At 38.4% G+C, this 15,444-nt stretch overlaps 1 protein-coding gene across 3 annotated transcripts in view; it reads right to left on the reverse strand.

The window, feature by feature from the left end:
* Nucleotides 1–242: 242 nt before the first annotated feature.
* PPP1R13B (protein phosphatase 1 regulatory subunit 13B) overlaps nt 243–15,444 on the reverse strand; it is a 56,130-nt gene continuing 40,928 nt past the window's right edge. The window contains exons 8-18 of one of the 3 annotated variants that reach the window (XM_014311854.2): nt 15,024–15,188; nt 14,027–14,207; nt 12,159–12,314; nt 9,269–9,438; nt 7,931–8,432; nt 6,626–7,392; nt 4,923–5,060; nt 4,712–4,845; nt 3,825–3,991; nt 2,648–2,847; nt 243–1,780 (exon numbers count right to left, since the gene is read on the reverse strand). In XM_014311854.2, the coding sequence (XP_014167329.1) occupies nt 1,739–1,780; nt 2,648–2,847; nt 3,825–3,991; nt 4,712–4,845; nt 4,923–5,060; nt 6,626–7,392; nt 7,931–8,432; nt 9,269–9,438; nt 12,159–12,314; nt 14,027–14,207; nt 15,024–15,188 (2,622 nt within the window). In that variant the 3' untranslated portion in view covers nt 243–1,738. The remainder of the gene's footprint in view (nt 1,781–2,647; nt 2,848–3,824; nt 3,992–4,711; nt 4,846–4,922; nt 5,061–6,625; nt 7,393–7,930; nt 8,433–9,268; nt 9,439–12,158; nt 12,315–14,026; nt 14,208–15,023; nt 15,189–15,444) is intronic. The other 2 variants (XM_031066251.1, XM_031066250.1) reach the window with 2 other exon arrangements.

Raw genomic sequence — 15,444 nt, forward strand, 5'->3', positions numbered from 1 at the left:
ACTGTGAACATTTTCACTTTTTCCAAAGAAAACACTAACTTTAGTTCTAAATTAACTTTTCCCAGTTGGAATACTGGGATACTAGTGTGTAAGCACATCTTCAGTGAAGAGCTGATAAAACAAGGAGGAAAGGTGGGTTGACAGCTGTAACCTTGGCAAGCTACAATTAGTGTTTTCATGCAGACTCTGACCAAAGCCACATCTGCTGTCGAGACCTCTATAAAGAGAGTGGAGAATGCAGCCATGCCTTAGCAGTACTTTATTGTGCACATTTACATGTTCTCTGAATTAGTGTATCATAGGCTCTTGAAATCATCACATTCATGTAGCAAATTCTTCAACAATAATACCCTTTCACTTTTCACCACAATATATACAGTTAATGCTGACCTGTGGTAAAAGCAAGTTACAGCACTGCAGAAATGGATATATAAATTATACACAGAACTTGTACATGAAGAATTAATCAAATTGCATACTGTTAAATGGGAGAAAATTACAAGAAATATGGCTAAAACTTATAACGGGAAATTCAAAATATACTTTTGGTATATAAAATCATGTACAATTAAAATTCCAGTGAAGTGCCTGTTTGTGGGGGTTTTCTTTTTTGCTTGAAACTACAATGTAGTGGAACAGGTTATTGCATAACTTGCCTTGGCAGCAGTTGTAGGCTGCCAAGAACCACAGAAACTGTCCTCAAATAAGCTATTGCCTTTCTTAAATCCTTCTCTAAACCTTGTTTCTTTCTTCTCCTCAACTTGGCATCTACACGACCCTCTTTCTCTACTTCTATCCAGTCCTTCATATTTTCTTCTAGACTGACTCAGGCAGACTTCAGGTGACACAGTATAACCCTTACCAGACTCTTACCCTTTTCAACTATTGCACTTTCATCCCTGCAGACATACAAATCCCTTAAGCTGCTGCAACTTCAGTACTAACTGTTGTGTCCAGGCTGGACGAGCTCGGGGGGTTAGTAGGGGAACCTTTACATTCGTAGAGGTAACACCGGTGCTGTAGGCTGAATAATAAGAAAATAAAACACCAAGTGAAATATTGTGTAGGGACTTTGAGAAGTGTACAAATACTGTTGGTTTTTGTTAGTTCTCTAGCTTGATTCTAAATGCAAATACTGCAAGATGCTAGACTAGGTAAAGCTTTTGTTGGGGTTGTCCAGACTAGGATTTAAGTGTTTACTGTGTTGACACCTAAAATCCTAGCCTTCACCAAGCTTTGGTAACTACTTAATTATGCATGTAACAGGTGAAGATCTTGTGTCCTAGAACCCAAAGAGTTGATCGGTAATGAGAACTCAACATTCACTGGTATGGAACAGAAATACCCAAAATCCCGACATGGGACAGTTGCTGTGGGGGGTTAGAGCAAACTGGACAGTGCATCTGCACTCTGCAAATGACACTTCTGAACATGGAACACAAGGAAGCTCCCACCACGGAACTCTGACTGAAAACACCGCGTGAGACGAGCGCTGGCGCAGCACTGGCGGTAGCAGAGGCATCGCTCTCCTCCTCAGTGCTGGTCACACAAACAATCCTCGTTTACAAACCGCAGATCTTGGAAATCGGGGATGCTGTCCATTTAACAAGAGAAAGCACCATTAAAACTAAATATCATAGTTTTATTTCTCTGTGTGAAATGACCAAAAATGATGGCTCCAGTGTATGTTCTAAGTTTCCAGTTACCAGCATGGTACTGCACTGTTGTACAACTGAACTCAAGCAAGGGTTCGCTGTCGAGGTTTTATTCGTGGATATAACTAAAAAAACAGAATAACAGTATTAGGCTTTGCATGGTTAATACAAACTTAAATAATTTATAACTAAAGGGGTACTTTAGGCAGAACTTATTAGGCAGAACTGGGTGATGAAGTGTTTTGGGGGGTGGGGTTTTTGTAAGCTTGAGAGTGTTCTTAGGCCACTCCTGAAAAACAAGAAGCAGGAGGAAAAGGGCTGATTTACTCCTGCCAATGGCAGCAACATGGCTGCTCTGAAAATGACATGGTGCATTTAGCTCAAGATCCAGAACAGACAAAGGATGCTTTTACATAAGTACAAAAATTCCCTGTTGAGCACTCCAGAGAGCTTATTTCCTGCTCTGCAAGGTTCTCTTATGCATTTTGTCCTCAGTAGCTCTCTACTTAGTCACTTTACATTCCTGGCCTCTCCTGACAGTGTTCCATCTGTCTGAGCAGCATAAACAATGTGCCCACAGTTGTCATCTTCAAGGCTCTTTTGTGTTTTAAACTCACACACACCTATGTTCTTATCTTGTGCCAGGTATTAAAAACCTTCCCAAAGAACTTTCTGGAGCAAGTCTTCAAGCTGCCTAATAGAGCCACCATATTTTCCATAAGGGCTCTATATTTTAGCCAAGGAGGAGAAAAAAGTCTCATTAAAGCCTAAACTACATTAAATATACTAACTTGCTCAATGACAACCAGCACCAGTCTAACAGTAGCCTCTCCTGTTAGTTTACAATGGCACAGAGGCCAGAGAGAATAATCTGCTTTATACCACTTCATAGTGCTGTGGATGGTGCACAGAGGGATTCTGACTAAAGATCCATCTTTTGTTCCTACTTCACGTGCAGGTGACAAATAGAAGGGAGAGGTAAAAGAACTTACCCCGAGGAGGTTTTTAGGCACATAGCCTTCCTTGTCATTGAGGCGGGCCCACCACCACTCTGTTTCATTGTCATCCTTGCGCCTCAGGATAGTGATGGCATCGCCCTCGTGGAATGACAGCTCGTCATTGTTCTGGGCTTCATAATCCCACAGAGCATACACCACCCCTTTATTCATCACTCCCAGCTTCTCCTGCACTCCTGTTAACAACATCAGATGGTAAAATAGCCTCTTTTTTTCCTCTGAGATTTTTACTATTGACACAGTGGCCCAAATATCAGACTCCTGTTAATAACATTTCATTAACAGTTTCCAGCATTCCCATGATGAAATGCTGTCAGAAATTTAACTGCATGATAAAACAAAATCTTACAGAATAATTTAGAGAATGAGGTTTTTCTCTTTTATTATATGTACAGTGGAAACTGCTTCCTACAGCAGGCCTTCTACAGGGACACTTGAGGCTTTCAGAACTCACACAATGTCAGATCCAACAGAGCCTTAATCAAGCTTAAATCCTCTGATGGAAATTAAAAATTTGTCTGCTCCATTGAAGTTCTCTTCTTGCAAAATATATTTTAATAACCAAACACTCCTGTAAATTAATTATTCATAAAGCATATTTCTTGCTTTGTGTGATCTGCTAGAAATTTGGGTATAGATCTCAGGTGATGATAGATAGCTCTGAATTTCAGCATAGGGATGAAAATCAGAGCACAGCACCCCTACACAGAAACATGCTGCCTTGTCAAAATGCCTTGGAAACACCAACTCTTAATATAATTTTGTGGGAAATAAAAGGCTGTTCCTACTACTAGAATTCAGTCGACAGCCTGTGCATCAGGAAGTTAGGAGTCTCTCTGTCAAAACACTTGACAACTCACTGTTATGGTCAAAACCTCCCTGTAGAAGCATTTCCTGAAATGAAGCCAAATTAAAACTTTAAAAATCTTAACATTTGAAGGAGCCTGTGAAGTAATTCACAGAAGGACTAAGGACCAGAAGGCCAGAAGGACTAAGACCAACATCACAGTGAAAAGGTGATGCTGGTTTTAACACCTAGAAAGCACAGGGACCTGATGGGCCATATCCAGTCTGGGGCCTAAGGAGATGTTTCACACAGATCAGAGGAATAAATCAGGATGAATCTTAAGAAAGATGTGGTGTCACAGCTTACCATACAAAAACTGGGAACACTGAATATAACCTTCTTCCATCTCCTCACACTTGTCTGCAGCAGTTTCTATATCACTTATAGTTGAAGCAAAAATAGCTGCCCCAGATTCAACCAGTAGTTTACAGAGATGAACACTATTGCAAGAAGCTGCACAATGCAAGGGTGTCCTGAAATAAAGCAAAAAAATGTACATGTGAAAAAAGAAGTTTCCATGAATCCTAACTTTCATCTTGCCCTTTACAGCCTGTCTGTTTTAAAAGGAAATTTTTCTTTATGTTTAAAGGATGTGTGTGCATTGTCTAAAACCTGTCAAGCAGCTAGGGTGGATTTCAGGATTTACCTGGCTCCAGTAAAGCCAAGCATTATGAAACAGATGATAGCAAAACTAATAATTTTCACAGCTTACAAAGCTGATGGGTGTGAAAGGGTATTTTCTAATACAAGGAAACCTGAAAGGTAAAACAAAGTTGAGGATTCACATTCCCACCCCTCAAAAAGACTTCAGGAATGCTACAGCTACCTGTAAGGTGAGATTCTTCAAGAGCACCAACATCTGTAGTGGTATCTTTGATGAAGAAACTTAAGCAAAATAACTTTTGTCATTTGTTATTTATAGTTTAATTATTTCAGCATCTGAACAAGAAATGCAACTCTACCACTAATTATCACAAACTGTAATCTAATTTATGGTTTAAGTGTGCTTGCTTGGGAGCTGAACACGCTGTAACCTTGCATTTGAGTTCATCTCCACCAACAGCTTAGAGAGTACTCATTTGATGGGGATAAAGAGGAAGGAAATTGTTCCCAGAACAGGCTTCAATTAAATTTTGAATGTGCATCTAAATGGTGCTTCTCCCAGATACCAGGTTAAAAATTATGACACTTACCAGCCATCACTATCTGCTGCATTTACATTTACACCAAAATCGAGCAGGAACTTCACAATGTGGTGATGACCAGCACACACTGCATTATGTAAAGGTGTAATGCCTTCATCATTTGGTTTACTGGGATCATCAACCTGTTGAAAACATAAAATAGTTTAGCACTTTCTTTTTCTTGAATATTGCATGAGGTTGCCATTGTTTAAAAGCTTACCTCATATATGATTCGTTGTACCAGATCAAATTCACCCTCCAAAGAAGCATCTAGGAGGAGAGCTAAGGGATTGAACTTCACTCTCAAACCATGGCCTGTTCTTTCTGAGTTGGGTTTCTTCAAGTTGGTACGTTTTGTCTGAATAAAGAAGAAGGTTAAAAGGCATCATTTCAGGTTGTACAAGTAGAAAAAATGATTCATTTATGAATCTCATCTTCCTTAAATGATATTTAGAGCTATGAAATCATTTCTATTTATGTCTCTAAATAAAAGGCTTGATACATTACTACATTTTATGCAGTTAAAAACATGAAAAAGCAAGCCAATATAGTTTCAAAGCTTCTAATTAAAGATAGTGAGTACAGGGCATGAAGTACTTAAGTCAGTGTTTTAAGCATCATCATCTTAATTGTATCTAATATAAGCTGTGCATATTACTGGTGGATTATCTAAAACACTGAAAACTTTTGCTTAGCCTGGAAAGCACCACACAATTAAGCCAGAGTCTGTACTTAGAGGAATCAATGCTTTGAATTAGCAGGAGTCTCTGTTGTAAGTCAGACCTGGCAAGTTGGCAGTTTTGCTGTAGGAGTGAAAAGTACAGAACATGAAGCTATTTTGTATTACATTCTTCTAGCAGGTATTATCAGAAGCAGCATTTTCAAGATCTGAAGCACATTTAAATGTGTTTTGAGAATATTCTGAATCCCTTACATGTGTCCTTGTCACTTGCAGTGGAAAAAATAATCTATTATTAACTACAGCTTTTATAGAATGCTTTTAGTCTCTAGCTCTGTAGGATCTGTTTTCACTTATGGTCCTATATAGGATGGTTATTTCAGTTTGGAAAATAAACCCTTCACATTATGAATAATATTAGTTGCTAGCATATCCCATTCTCCCAGAAGTCTCCTGGCCCTTATGCTCATGGAAAACCATACAAAGCCTTGTGCCCACCGCAGTCGAATTCTCAGAAGAATGCAAGGCTCCTACCTAAATCTAAAAGTGAGGATGAACCTTGGTTTCAAAGAGTGAGTGATATCACAACAACAAAGAATAAAATCCTTTTTTTTGGTGTATTTTCAATTCCCCAAATGTGTAGATTTTGGTAATGGCAAGTATTTAAAATATTTTAGTGCAGCTGGAGGATGGACTTTGAAAGCAATTCAAAGTATGTGACAAGCCCATTAGAAGAACATTTCTGCTATCACAAGCCAGCTATGCTGCTGCTGGAGTTAGTCCTGTTCCATCTCTTCTGAGAGGGGAAAAGGAGAGCAGTTTCCCCAGAACAGCTATTTCAGCTTGTCTGCAAATTAAAAACCTTCCCACTGACCTAACTATTTGTGTGAAACTAATGGTAAGCTATCTTTGAAGGACTGAACAAATTAAAAAAAAATAATTAACGGAATCTCCAATTCCAGAATTAGTTCTACAACAAGAACCTCCAGAAAGTTGAAAAACACATACACATACACAACCTCCTGTTACCCGTTTGTGTATTTTCCTTATTAAGCAGCTAGAGCAGCAAAGAAACGAATCCATCAGAATTCTCCCTGGAACTCCCCTGGCTTTCTTTCCTTTTAGTATCACGAGACTTCAAGTGCAAAGATACCGCTGAGCACAAACTTACCATGTTCCAGTTATGCTTAAGCACAAAGCTAATTCTGTAGTTCACAAAGTTGTTCTTTTGCTTTGTTACTTACTGGAGGAAGTGGAGGAGGAAGAGCAGGTGGCAAAGGAGCTTCATCTTCTACTGGAGAACTGACCTCTGGCGTGGGACTGGGTGACTGCTCAGTAGAAGGAACTATAGAAAGGTTGTTGTTGTTGTCTTCAGTTGTCTCAGGTGTTTGATTTGTGGTTTCAGTGCTTATCAACTCCTCGGTAGCAGGAGAAGGTAACTCATTGTCATTGGCATCTGACGAGGGGGGTGGTTCATCAGGGACAGGAACCGTAGGTTGCACGGGGATTGGTTCTTCAATATTGCCATTGGTGCTGGCGTTCCCGTTATCAACGTCAGCTAAGTTGCCTATGAAGTCCTGTGGATTGCTTGGCTGATAAAAAGGAGCACTTTCTATCCCTCCAGCCAGGGTGTTAAAGCGCTGGTACAATAATTTCTGTATATTCGGTCCACTCGGGCCCTCTGGCTCAGTGATGGAGCTGCGTTTCTTTAACGGCCTCGGAGCATTGGCCAATTTCCTCCTCAGAGCCTCCAGGTCAGCATCACTCTGATAGCGGAGGGGCGAGTGCACGATAGGGGTGAGCTTTGTAGGACTGAGAGGACGGGGAATGTTTTCCACATTGCTGTTTTCACTGGGTGGTGGAGCATTTTCCAGCTCTGGATCTTTTTCAGTGACCTCGGTCTGAGGCTGAGATTGTGGCTGTGAGGGAGACTGGGCAGGCAAAGAGCCATGAAGGAATGGCAAGGGTGAGGGAGAGGTTGAACCAGACTGTAATACAGGCTTTCCATAAACTGAAGAAAAAAGATGGAAAACAGTGAAGAGCTGTTCTTAAATTACGTAATAAAATATTTATAAATAAACTATTGATACTATTGATACTTGTTTGACACTAATACAGAAAGAAAAAAAATATTGTTCTGGGGACTGTCAAAACAGAAATAAATACTTACTTGTTGGTGATGCTGATGCTTACAATTATAAGCTACAAAGAACATCTGGAATGTTTTTCCTCTTTCATGAAGAAACAGTAAGAGAAGCAAAACTCTTATCTAGACACTGGTTTTTCAACTTATTTATCAAAGTATTGATAAAGTATCCAGGCTATATTGTTCCAATTGCATGTTGTTTTAAAATAAAAGGTAAATCAATGCATACTTATTGATAACCTCAAAAATATACTGAATTATTTTTCTGCTATGCTGCATACACAGAAACTACTTTCCTCACAGATTTAGACAAGTTTTCCAAACTGATATGGGAAGTCAACTAAAACAAACAAGTAGATCTTAATGTATTTCAAAGAAAAAAAAAAAGCAAAATATATTCTACCTGCTTTTACTGACTTATTTAAAGTATTGTACACAGCTTGTTGGTAATTCTTTGGTGGTGTTGCTTGCTGAAGATACACTGAGTAGATGGAACTGGAGTTCACTGTCTGTGGCCCTTTTCTGGGAGACTGAGGTCTGGATCCTTTATCAGCAAGAAAAGGTCTGATTGCCACAGTCAAAGGCAGTTCTGGCCTGCCCTCTCCTCCTGGGAACAAGGGGGGACCAGAGGGTTGATACGTGGGACTGGGAGGGACAGAAATTCTCTGCTGGATCTGCTGAGAGGAGCTGGGCTGGTGCACGTTGCTGGGCGGCGGAAGCGGAACCGGCCTCTGCCGATTTGCTATACTGGTGCCAGGCCTGGGCAGGCTGCCATCCTTCCTTCTTTCTAGAGAGTTTGTAGAACCTGTTCCTAAGGGAACTGGGCTTGGATAGGTCCCATAGTTCTGAGGCAGCTGCTTGCTTACACCAGGAACTGTTGGTGGCACCTTCCCCAGGTCAAGACCCTGTGTAAGAACAATAAATAGTACATATATAATTTAATTAAGTACTTCTGAGCAAGAACATTCCTTTTTCAACATACCATACAATCTTGTGGGACAGAAAAAGAGTCAACATAAACAATTCGTGTTCCTTTATCACTAGATATGATTCTACCTGAGTTTATCTGAGGATCTCATCATACCTCAGACAAAGGCCACTGTTGAAAGGCACTTTCAGCTGTAACACATTCATATCAATTTAAAACTATTTGCATACATGCAAAGCCTGATTAACTTGTTCTAAGTTCCAGATTTCAGTGTCTACTTGATCTTGACAACACCTACTGTCAGAGTTTACCAAAACAACTAAAAGACCAAGTCCTTATTTTTTAAAGATTATAGTTTTAAAGAATTCATAAAGTACTATTACAACAGTGAAGAAAGATACCACTAGTAGTCTCACTGAAGGATGGATTTAATTACTTATTTTGTGAGATTTTTGAGAAAAAGAGTACACTGAAAAAGTAATAATCTATACAAAGGAAAAAGACTAACAAAGATATGAATTAGAAAAAGATGAAGGAGGGGGGAGAGGATTAGGAGAAGCAACGAGGGAAAAGGGGAGGCTAGATATGTAAAAGAACAGGAAGGAATACAAAGTACTGAAGTTGAAAGAAACCCACACATTTTAATGTGATAAAAACAGGAAGGAACAGAAAAAATATAATTTTCTTTATGACTTTTTAAATAAATAGCAGAAGGGAAATGGAATGTGTAATTGAAGTGAGTTCAGCTATGAAAGCCAAAGGTTGATAATTTCAGTAAAGCAGATCTATAAATATATTACAGACGAAACCCACCAGCTTATCAGTACTTCCTAATACTGAAGTTGGCAAAGGCTGGCTGGATATAGTTCCTTGTTTTAAAGCAGTATCCATGCTTGATTCTTTCCAGTCTGTGTTGGAGATCTGAGGGGGTTTTACCACAGGGGCTGAGCTCTGTTTAAGTATCGGCCAATTTCCATCATTAGCTTGAAAACAGACAAAAATACTAGATTTAAGATAATCCATACTAGCATTGCAAACAAGCAAAACAACATGTGAAATAAAATATCTTAGAATTAGTTTTATTCTAGAAGAGAGATAAATCATTATTAATATTTGATTCAGAAATCAATACTGGAAGCCAAATCACTGCACAGAATGTGCTGTTCACAACCCTTTAATATTCAAATTGCACTGAAAGTTTCTACAGAAAAAATGTGATCAAAATTTTGGCTTGAGTGTTGCACATTCTGCTATTAGAAAGCAAACAAATTCAGAGTAACAATCCGCACAGAAACACTTCATCAACACAATTCTTTGGGTACTATCCAGAGACAAAGTCAAACTACAGTAAATGTTAAGTCTATGTAAGCCCTGAGTGGACTTACTCCAAATTTAAACTATGGTTACCAGATTCATTCACCCATAACAGGATGTAAAAACTCCCTTCAACAGCAGGGTGGAACAAAAGCACACATTCCTTTGCTGGAAGTGGTGGTTAACTCACCTTTTATTTTTCCTCAACATACTCACCCGATTAGAATTGCCCCAGAGATTGAATATTAAATAAATTTATAAAGTCAGCTGACAACTTTAACTCACAGTGTGAAGAAGCAAGTCATGGGTTTATCTTCATCATATGCAAAAAATCATGCACAGCTCCATATAAACTGAAGCAACAAATCCTTAATGAAGTCCTAGATGCATTGATGTCACTTTATTAACTGTGTGGGACTATTTAGTTTCAGTTCTCTAAGTAAGCAAAAGAGTTTAAGTAGCCTAATAATTAGATATAGTTTATAGTAACTAAATAAATCTTATGGTAGATCCTAAGGATTTGATTTGCCTTTAAAAGATTAAACATCAGGCATGTCTTCCTGCAAGGAGACTGGAGATCATTCCTCCATCCCTATGGCTTGTAATTGTTGTAGTGGAGCACTTAAATGTGTAAAGGTGATGTGCAACATGTAATTGACTTTACTACAGGATAGGAGCTAAAATGGAGGGGGATTGTGGAGATTGAATGAGATTTCTGGACCCCACAGTAATACAGTAACAAATGAAAATCAGGTATTTAGAGGCCAAGTTTCCTATTTCAGTTCTAAGGCTCTGGAAAATAGAATCAGCAGGACTATTTCTAGAATTCTCTGTCTAGTATAATAGATAGTCTCAAAATAAGCTGTATAGGAACATTCTAACGAGAGTGAATTTTCCATCACCACTCTACTTTCTATTCATGAGCCTTACCCTCTTTTTTGAGTATCTTTCAAAACAGGATTAACACTTGCATATTTTTACACTGAGAATACAGTATATAGTCCAGAAATCACTTTTCACCCTTGCAAGCTGCTGGGAAGTAAAGTAATGAGGCCCAGTTTTAATATTGGCATTATCCATGAGCTGAAAATGTTGTGGGTTTTGTTTGTTATTGTTTCTAATCATCTGGTTATCAAGAGTGAGACCAAAAAGGTGTCTAAACACTTAGGCCCTAAATAATTTTTCAACTACGCACTGAATTAATGCTTACTGTACAAAATACACAAGACATTCTATACCTCCAGTAAGGTTACAGTTCAATAAAACCTTTGTTTTGAAGATCAGTGAGAGGCATAATAATTGATTCATGCTAAATATGAAAGCATATGGATCTGTAAGTTAGTTATGAGGAAAGCAGTTACAGAAATAACAGTAAAAGACATGACACATTTAAACATCTTACCTGCAAATTCAACACTTTTCTATTAGAAAGACAGATACACAAAAACTTATTGTAAGCAGCATGTTTATCCCCAGATTCTGAGGTAACAGACTGGAAGTAAATTCAGACTCTCTCTCCTTTCTCTGACCTACACTGTGAGGGTGGGGAGTCAGTGGCACAAATTCTCCAGAGAAGTTGTGGATGTCCCACCCCTGGAGGTGGTGTGCAAGGCCAGGCTGGATGAGGCTTTGAGCAACCCAATCTAGGGGGATGTGATGCCAACACCCTCCTGCTCTCAGCCACCCCAGCGCCAACTGGCTCCATCTACCCCTCCAAATGCACCCTCTTGCTTGTACCTGCAAATATAACACCCAGTGCATTTCAACTCTCACCAGACCATTGTGCATTTACAGAAATAAGACAGTGACACACAGACACAAAAGGTTTTGTGCATTTTCTGACTTTCCCTAAATTTTTTGTAGGTCTGGATCCAGGTTACTTACTACAGCAATTGAAGCATGCTCCAAGTCCAATGGAAGGCAGCAAGACTCTGGGTATTGACTTGGGCAGAGTGAGCTTTTATCCCAACTTTGGGGTCAGTGCAACACAGAAACTTGAGGTTTCCCACAAAGTAACTCAAACTAAACCTCAAATTAAGTAACTCAATTAAGATGTATTTTATGCATCTATCCAATCCAAAATATACTAAAATCCTTTAGTGATTGCCAGAAATTTCTAACATTGAGAAAATTTTGAGGTTTTTCAGAGAAGAAAACTCAACCCTGATACACTACTCCAGTACTCCTGGGATGAATTTGCTGCAAATCTGTTTCCTTCAAAGATGAAAAGCAACTTCTCAACCAATTTACATTTCAACAGCATCATCTACACGCCAGACCACAACACAAGTTCTAAAGATGCTGTTTAATATGCATCTGTGTGCAAGAGCTCAGATGACCATATTAAAAACTGAGTTCTTAGCTAGCCAGAGATCTTCTACGGACTCACAGTGCTGGGTGTCAAACAGAGTAGGTGCCAGGCGGATGACATTGTGAACAGCAGACTGAAGAGAAGTGGGAGGTGACAGAATAGGATCCACTATTATGTCTAAATCAGAAACCTTCCAGGTGTCTGGAGATTTTTTCACACACCCACAGTCTGTCTCTACCGGACGCACCAAGGCAGATCCAGTTACACAGAAAAAGAAAGAAAAAAAGTGGTGGAAAAATTATAACAATGACAATGGAGAACATTAGAACAGGAACACTCAGATAATGAGAAATAAAAGCATGACAGTTGAAATAAATTCTCAATTTCTTTTCTTCCTGGGAGCATGTACGCTTTTCCTTACATAAATCTATTTTACAGAACTTCATTCAAGTATATTCAAAATAATAAATACAAAGTCAGTCCTAAGGCAGAGTAATTACTTTTATAATATTAAAAGTTCCAAGGTAGGTCTAGAAGTGCGTATGTATATTTTGGGAGGTTGATATTACAAAATCGTGGGTTTTACTTAGTAAACTTAAAAGTTAGGAACGGTCCTTTTCCATATGTAGAAGAAGGATCCACAAATCTGAAAACAAAACTGTTGCAAATCTGTACCTTCATCCCCACAATTAACTCATTCCATCTTCTTGAGACTTTCCACAAAACCACAGTGATGGGGTTTGCACAGATTTTGAATACTTTTAGCTGATAAAGGTATTGCTAAAACACTAACATCAATGGGAAATACTGGAGTCTTTTTTTTAAGTTCTATTTGGCCAGTTTTACTTTCTGACCTTGGGGCTTTTTTGTAGGGGGGGCATTTCTGACATTCTTTCCTACAGAGAGGTTCAGATTGTCTTCTCTCATCTCTTCTTCCCCATCTGGAAATCATGATGCAAATTTTGCTGGAATATTTAAAGTCCCTGAACGCCAACACCAATATGTGAATATTGCAACAGCTTTGTCTCCTAGTCATTCCTTATCCTCTTTTTGATCTCTCCTAGGAGACCAGGTAAAATAAGTCCTATGGTTAGACCAATGGGATCATGCATTTTTATTTGTATTATGTATATTTTCCTAGCTTATCATTTCTTAAGAACTATGATTTTTCTAAGGTATGAGCAAACAGGTGAGATTTGCTGGAACTGAGAACTTAAGGCACAAATATGACCTGCTTCCTTCAGCCTCCAACACAAATTAAATAATAATTGTATTTGAAAATTTTCGATGGAATTATTAATGGTGGGAGACATGAGAGCCAATTTTGGACACAAAGTTCTGGGGAGTTCTGGAGGGGCAGCTTCTTCACTAAATAGGCACAAACAAGTAAACAGCATCAATGTTATGGTTATTCCATTTCAGAAATGCTTCAAAGACCACAAATTCCCACATCCTAGATGGAGCAAAAACCTCTCATAGTTTTTTTCTACTTTCCTATTCAGTCTCCTTCTGAGAAGTATTATTCTTATTATTTATTCATCAGCTTTGTTTTACTTGACAAAAAGCAACATAGTGTAAATAGTTATTTATAATACAGTTTTCCACAAAGTTGATTTCATTATTATATTCAAACACACAAACTGATTGAAAAAGCTATTAAAGACACAACGTAGAATCTGTGAAGAAAATGTGCCCCTTTTAGGGATGTACCAGTGAGTAAAATTTCAAAGAAAACACTCAATTTCCTAAGAAAAAATCATGGAAAGAAGCATAAATGCCACAGATGAAATAACTGATGTTCAGTTCACGGAACAGTATTAACACACCTGAAACTTGCCTCCTCCCCTACACCAATTATGCCAACACTGGGTCTCTTAAAATGACTCCTTTTCTTTATTGCCCCTTTTCAAACCATATGTATTAATAAACATCACACAAGTACTTACCAGATTTTGATCTTCCGTGTGTTGAGTTGGGAGCAATGGTGAGAGACTGTGGCTTAACTGGATCTACTGGTACAGCATAAGTGCCAGCACTTGGAACTTGGATGTAAGGTCCTACTGCTGCCACCCTTCCTGAAGCACTCAGGGATGACTGGGGTGATGAAGTTCCATTAATTCGATTCAACTGAAAACGATCAGACAAATTGACACGTGAATGTCCATTTAATCCAGGCCTTTCTACATGAACAGGGAGGTCTAAACTTAATTATCTAGAACCATGCACTCTAGCTAGGACACCTTACAATTAAGTTATTATACTCTATGCTTCTACAAAAAGAGGAAAAAAACATGGTAGAAAGCACAAATTTTGTTCCTTAAAATCAACACCTCAAAACTTAAATTTTTTAGTCACAGCACATACATCTCTTGTAGATACCTATATCTCTGTAAAGCCTCTTCCACTGTGCCTTTCTCAAGCAAATGGTCTAAAATGAGTTCTTAAATGATCAAATATGTATGAGTTGGGTCTTTTTAAAGCAATACCTCCAGCTAATAATACATATGGAAATCCAGAATTCATCTCTTAAAATCTTTCTGAAGCTCCAGACAACTATTAAGCCTAACTTTATCAAATGGTTTATATTTTTATCCATTTTCCATACTGGAAGGTAAGTATTTTATAAAACTCAATTTTCTAATGCATTCATGCTTTTAATGTTTTTAAAATGCTTTTAAGCACATAGTCATACTTTCCTTCCTAGAAATATAAACTTTTCTGATTTTTAATGTAGTATCATCTGTGCCATAAAGAAAAATAAAAGAAAACATATTCTGTCTTACAGTTTTTGGATACCTATGAGAAACCTTAAAATAGTTATAAGAGACCTGCTACTTTTATCATAGGTAACTGTATTACTTGAGTGGGAAAAAGGGAGATTCTACGTAGTTTTTATAGGCCCTTGATAAACTGAAGTGTGGCCCTTTTAACAGTTTATCTTACAGGAATGTTTTCTTTTTGACGTGCCTCAACTTTTTTCTTGTACAGTCGTTCGCGCAGCTCGTTGATTCTCTTGTCCATCATGGCCACCTCCATATTGCGCTTGTTCAGGAGTTCTTTCTGCTGCTGGAGCTTGGAGTTCTGCTCCTGATTAAGCCTGTTACGGATCTTCAAAAAGAAAAAAAATAAAACCCCCCTTGTTAGAACAGTTCTCGTTCTGTCTCTTGGCAAGATGGTTGTAATGCAGTGTTAAAAAAACCCAAAGGAATTTGGATCAACAACTTGTTCTGGTGTCTCTATGGTTCTGCACATCCTGTCAAGTTAGCATTTGCAATCATGAACAACTCTTAGAAGAAAACAGTGAAAAAATATCCTAAAAAAGCTAGTGGATGCCTATTAAATACATACAGACTGCATCCCATTT

The sequence above is a fragment of the Geospiza fortis genome, unplaced genomic scaffold (genome assembly GCF_000277835.1).
Source record: "Geospiza fortis unplaced genomic scaffold, GeoFor_1.0 scaffold23, whole genome shotgun sequence".
Classification (NCBI taxonomy): Eukaryota; Metazoa; Chordata; class Aves; order Passeriformes; family Thraupidae; genus Geospiza; species Geospiza fortis.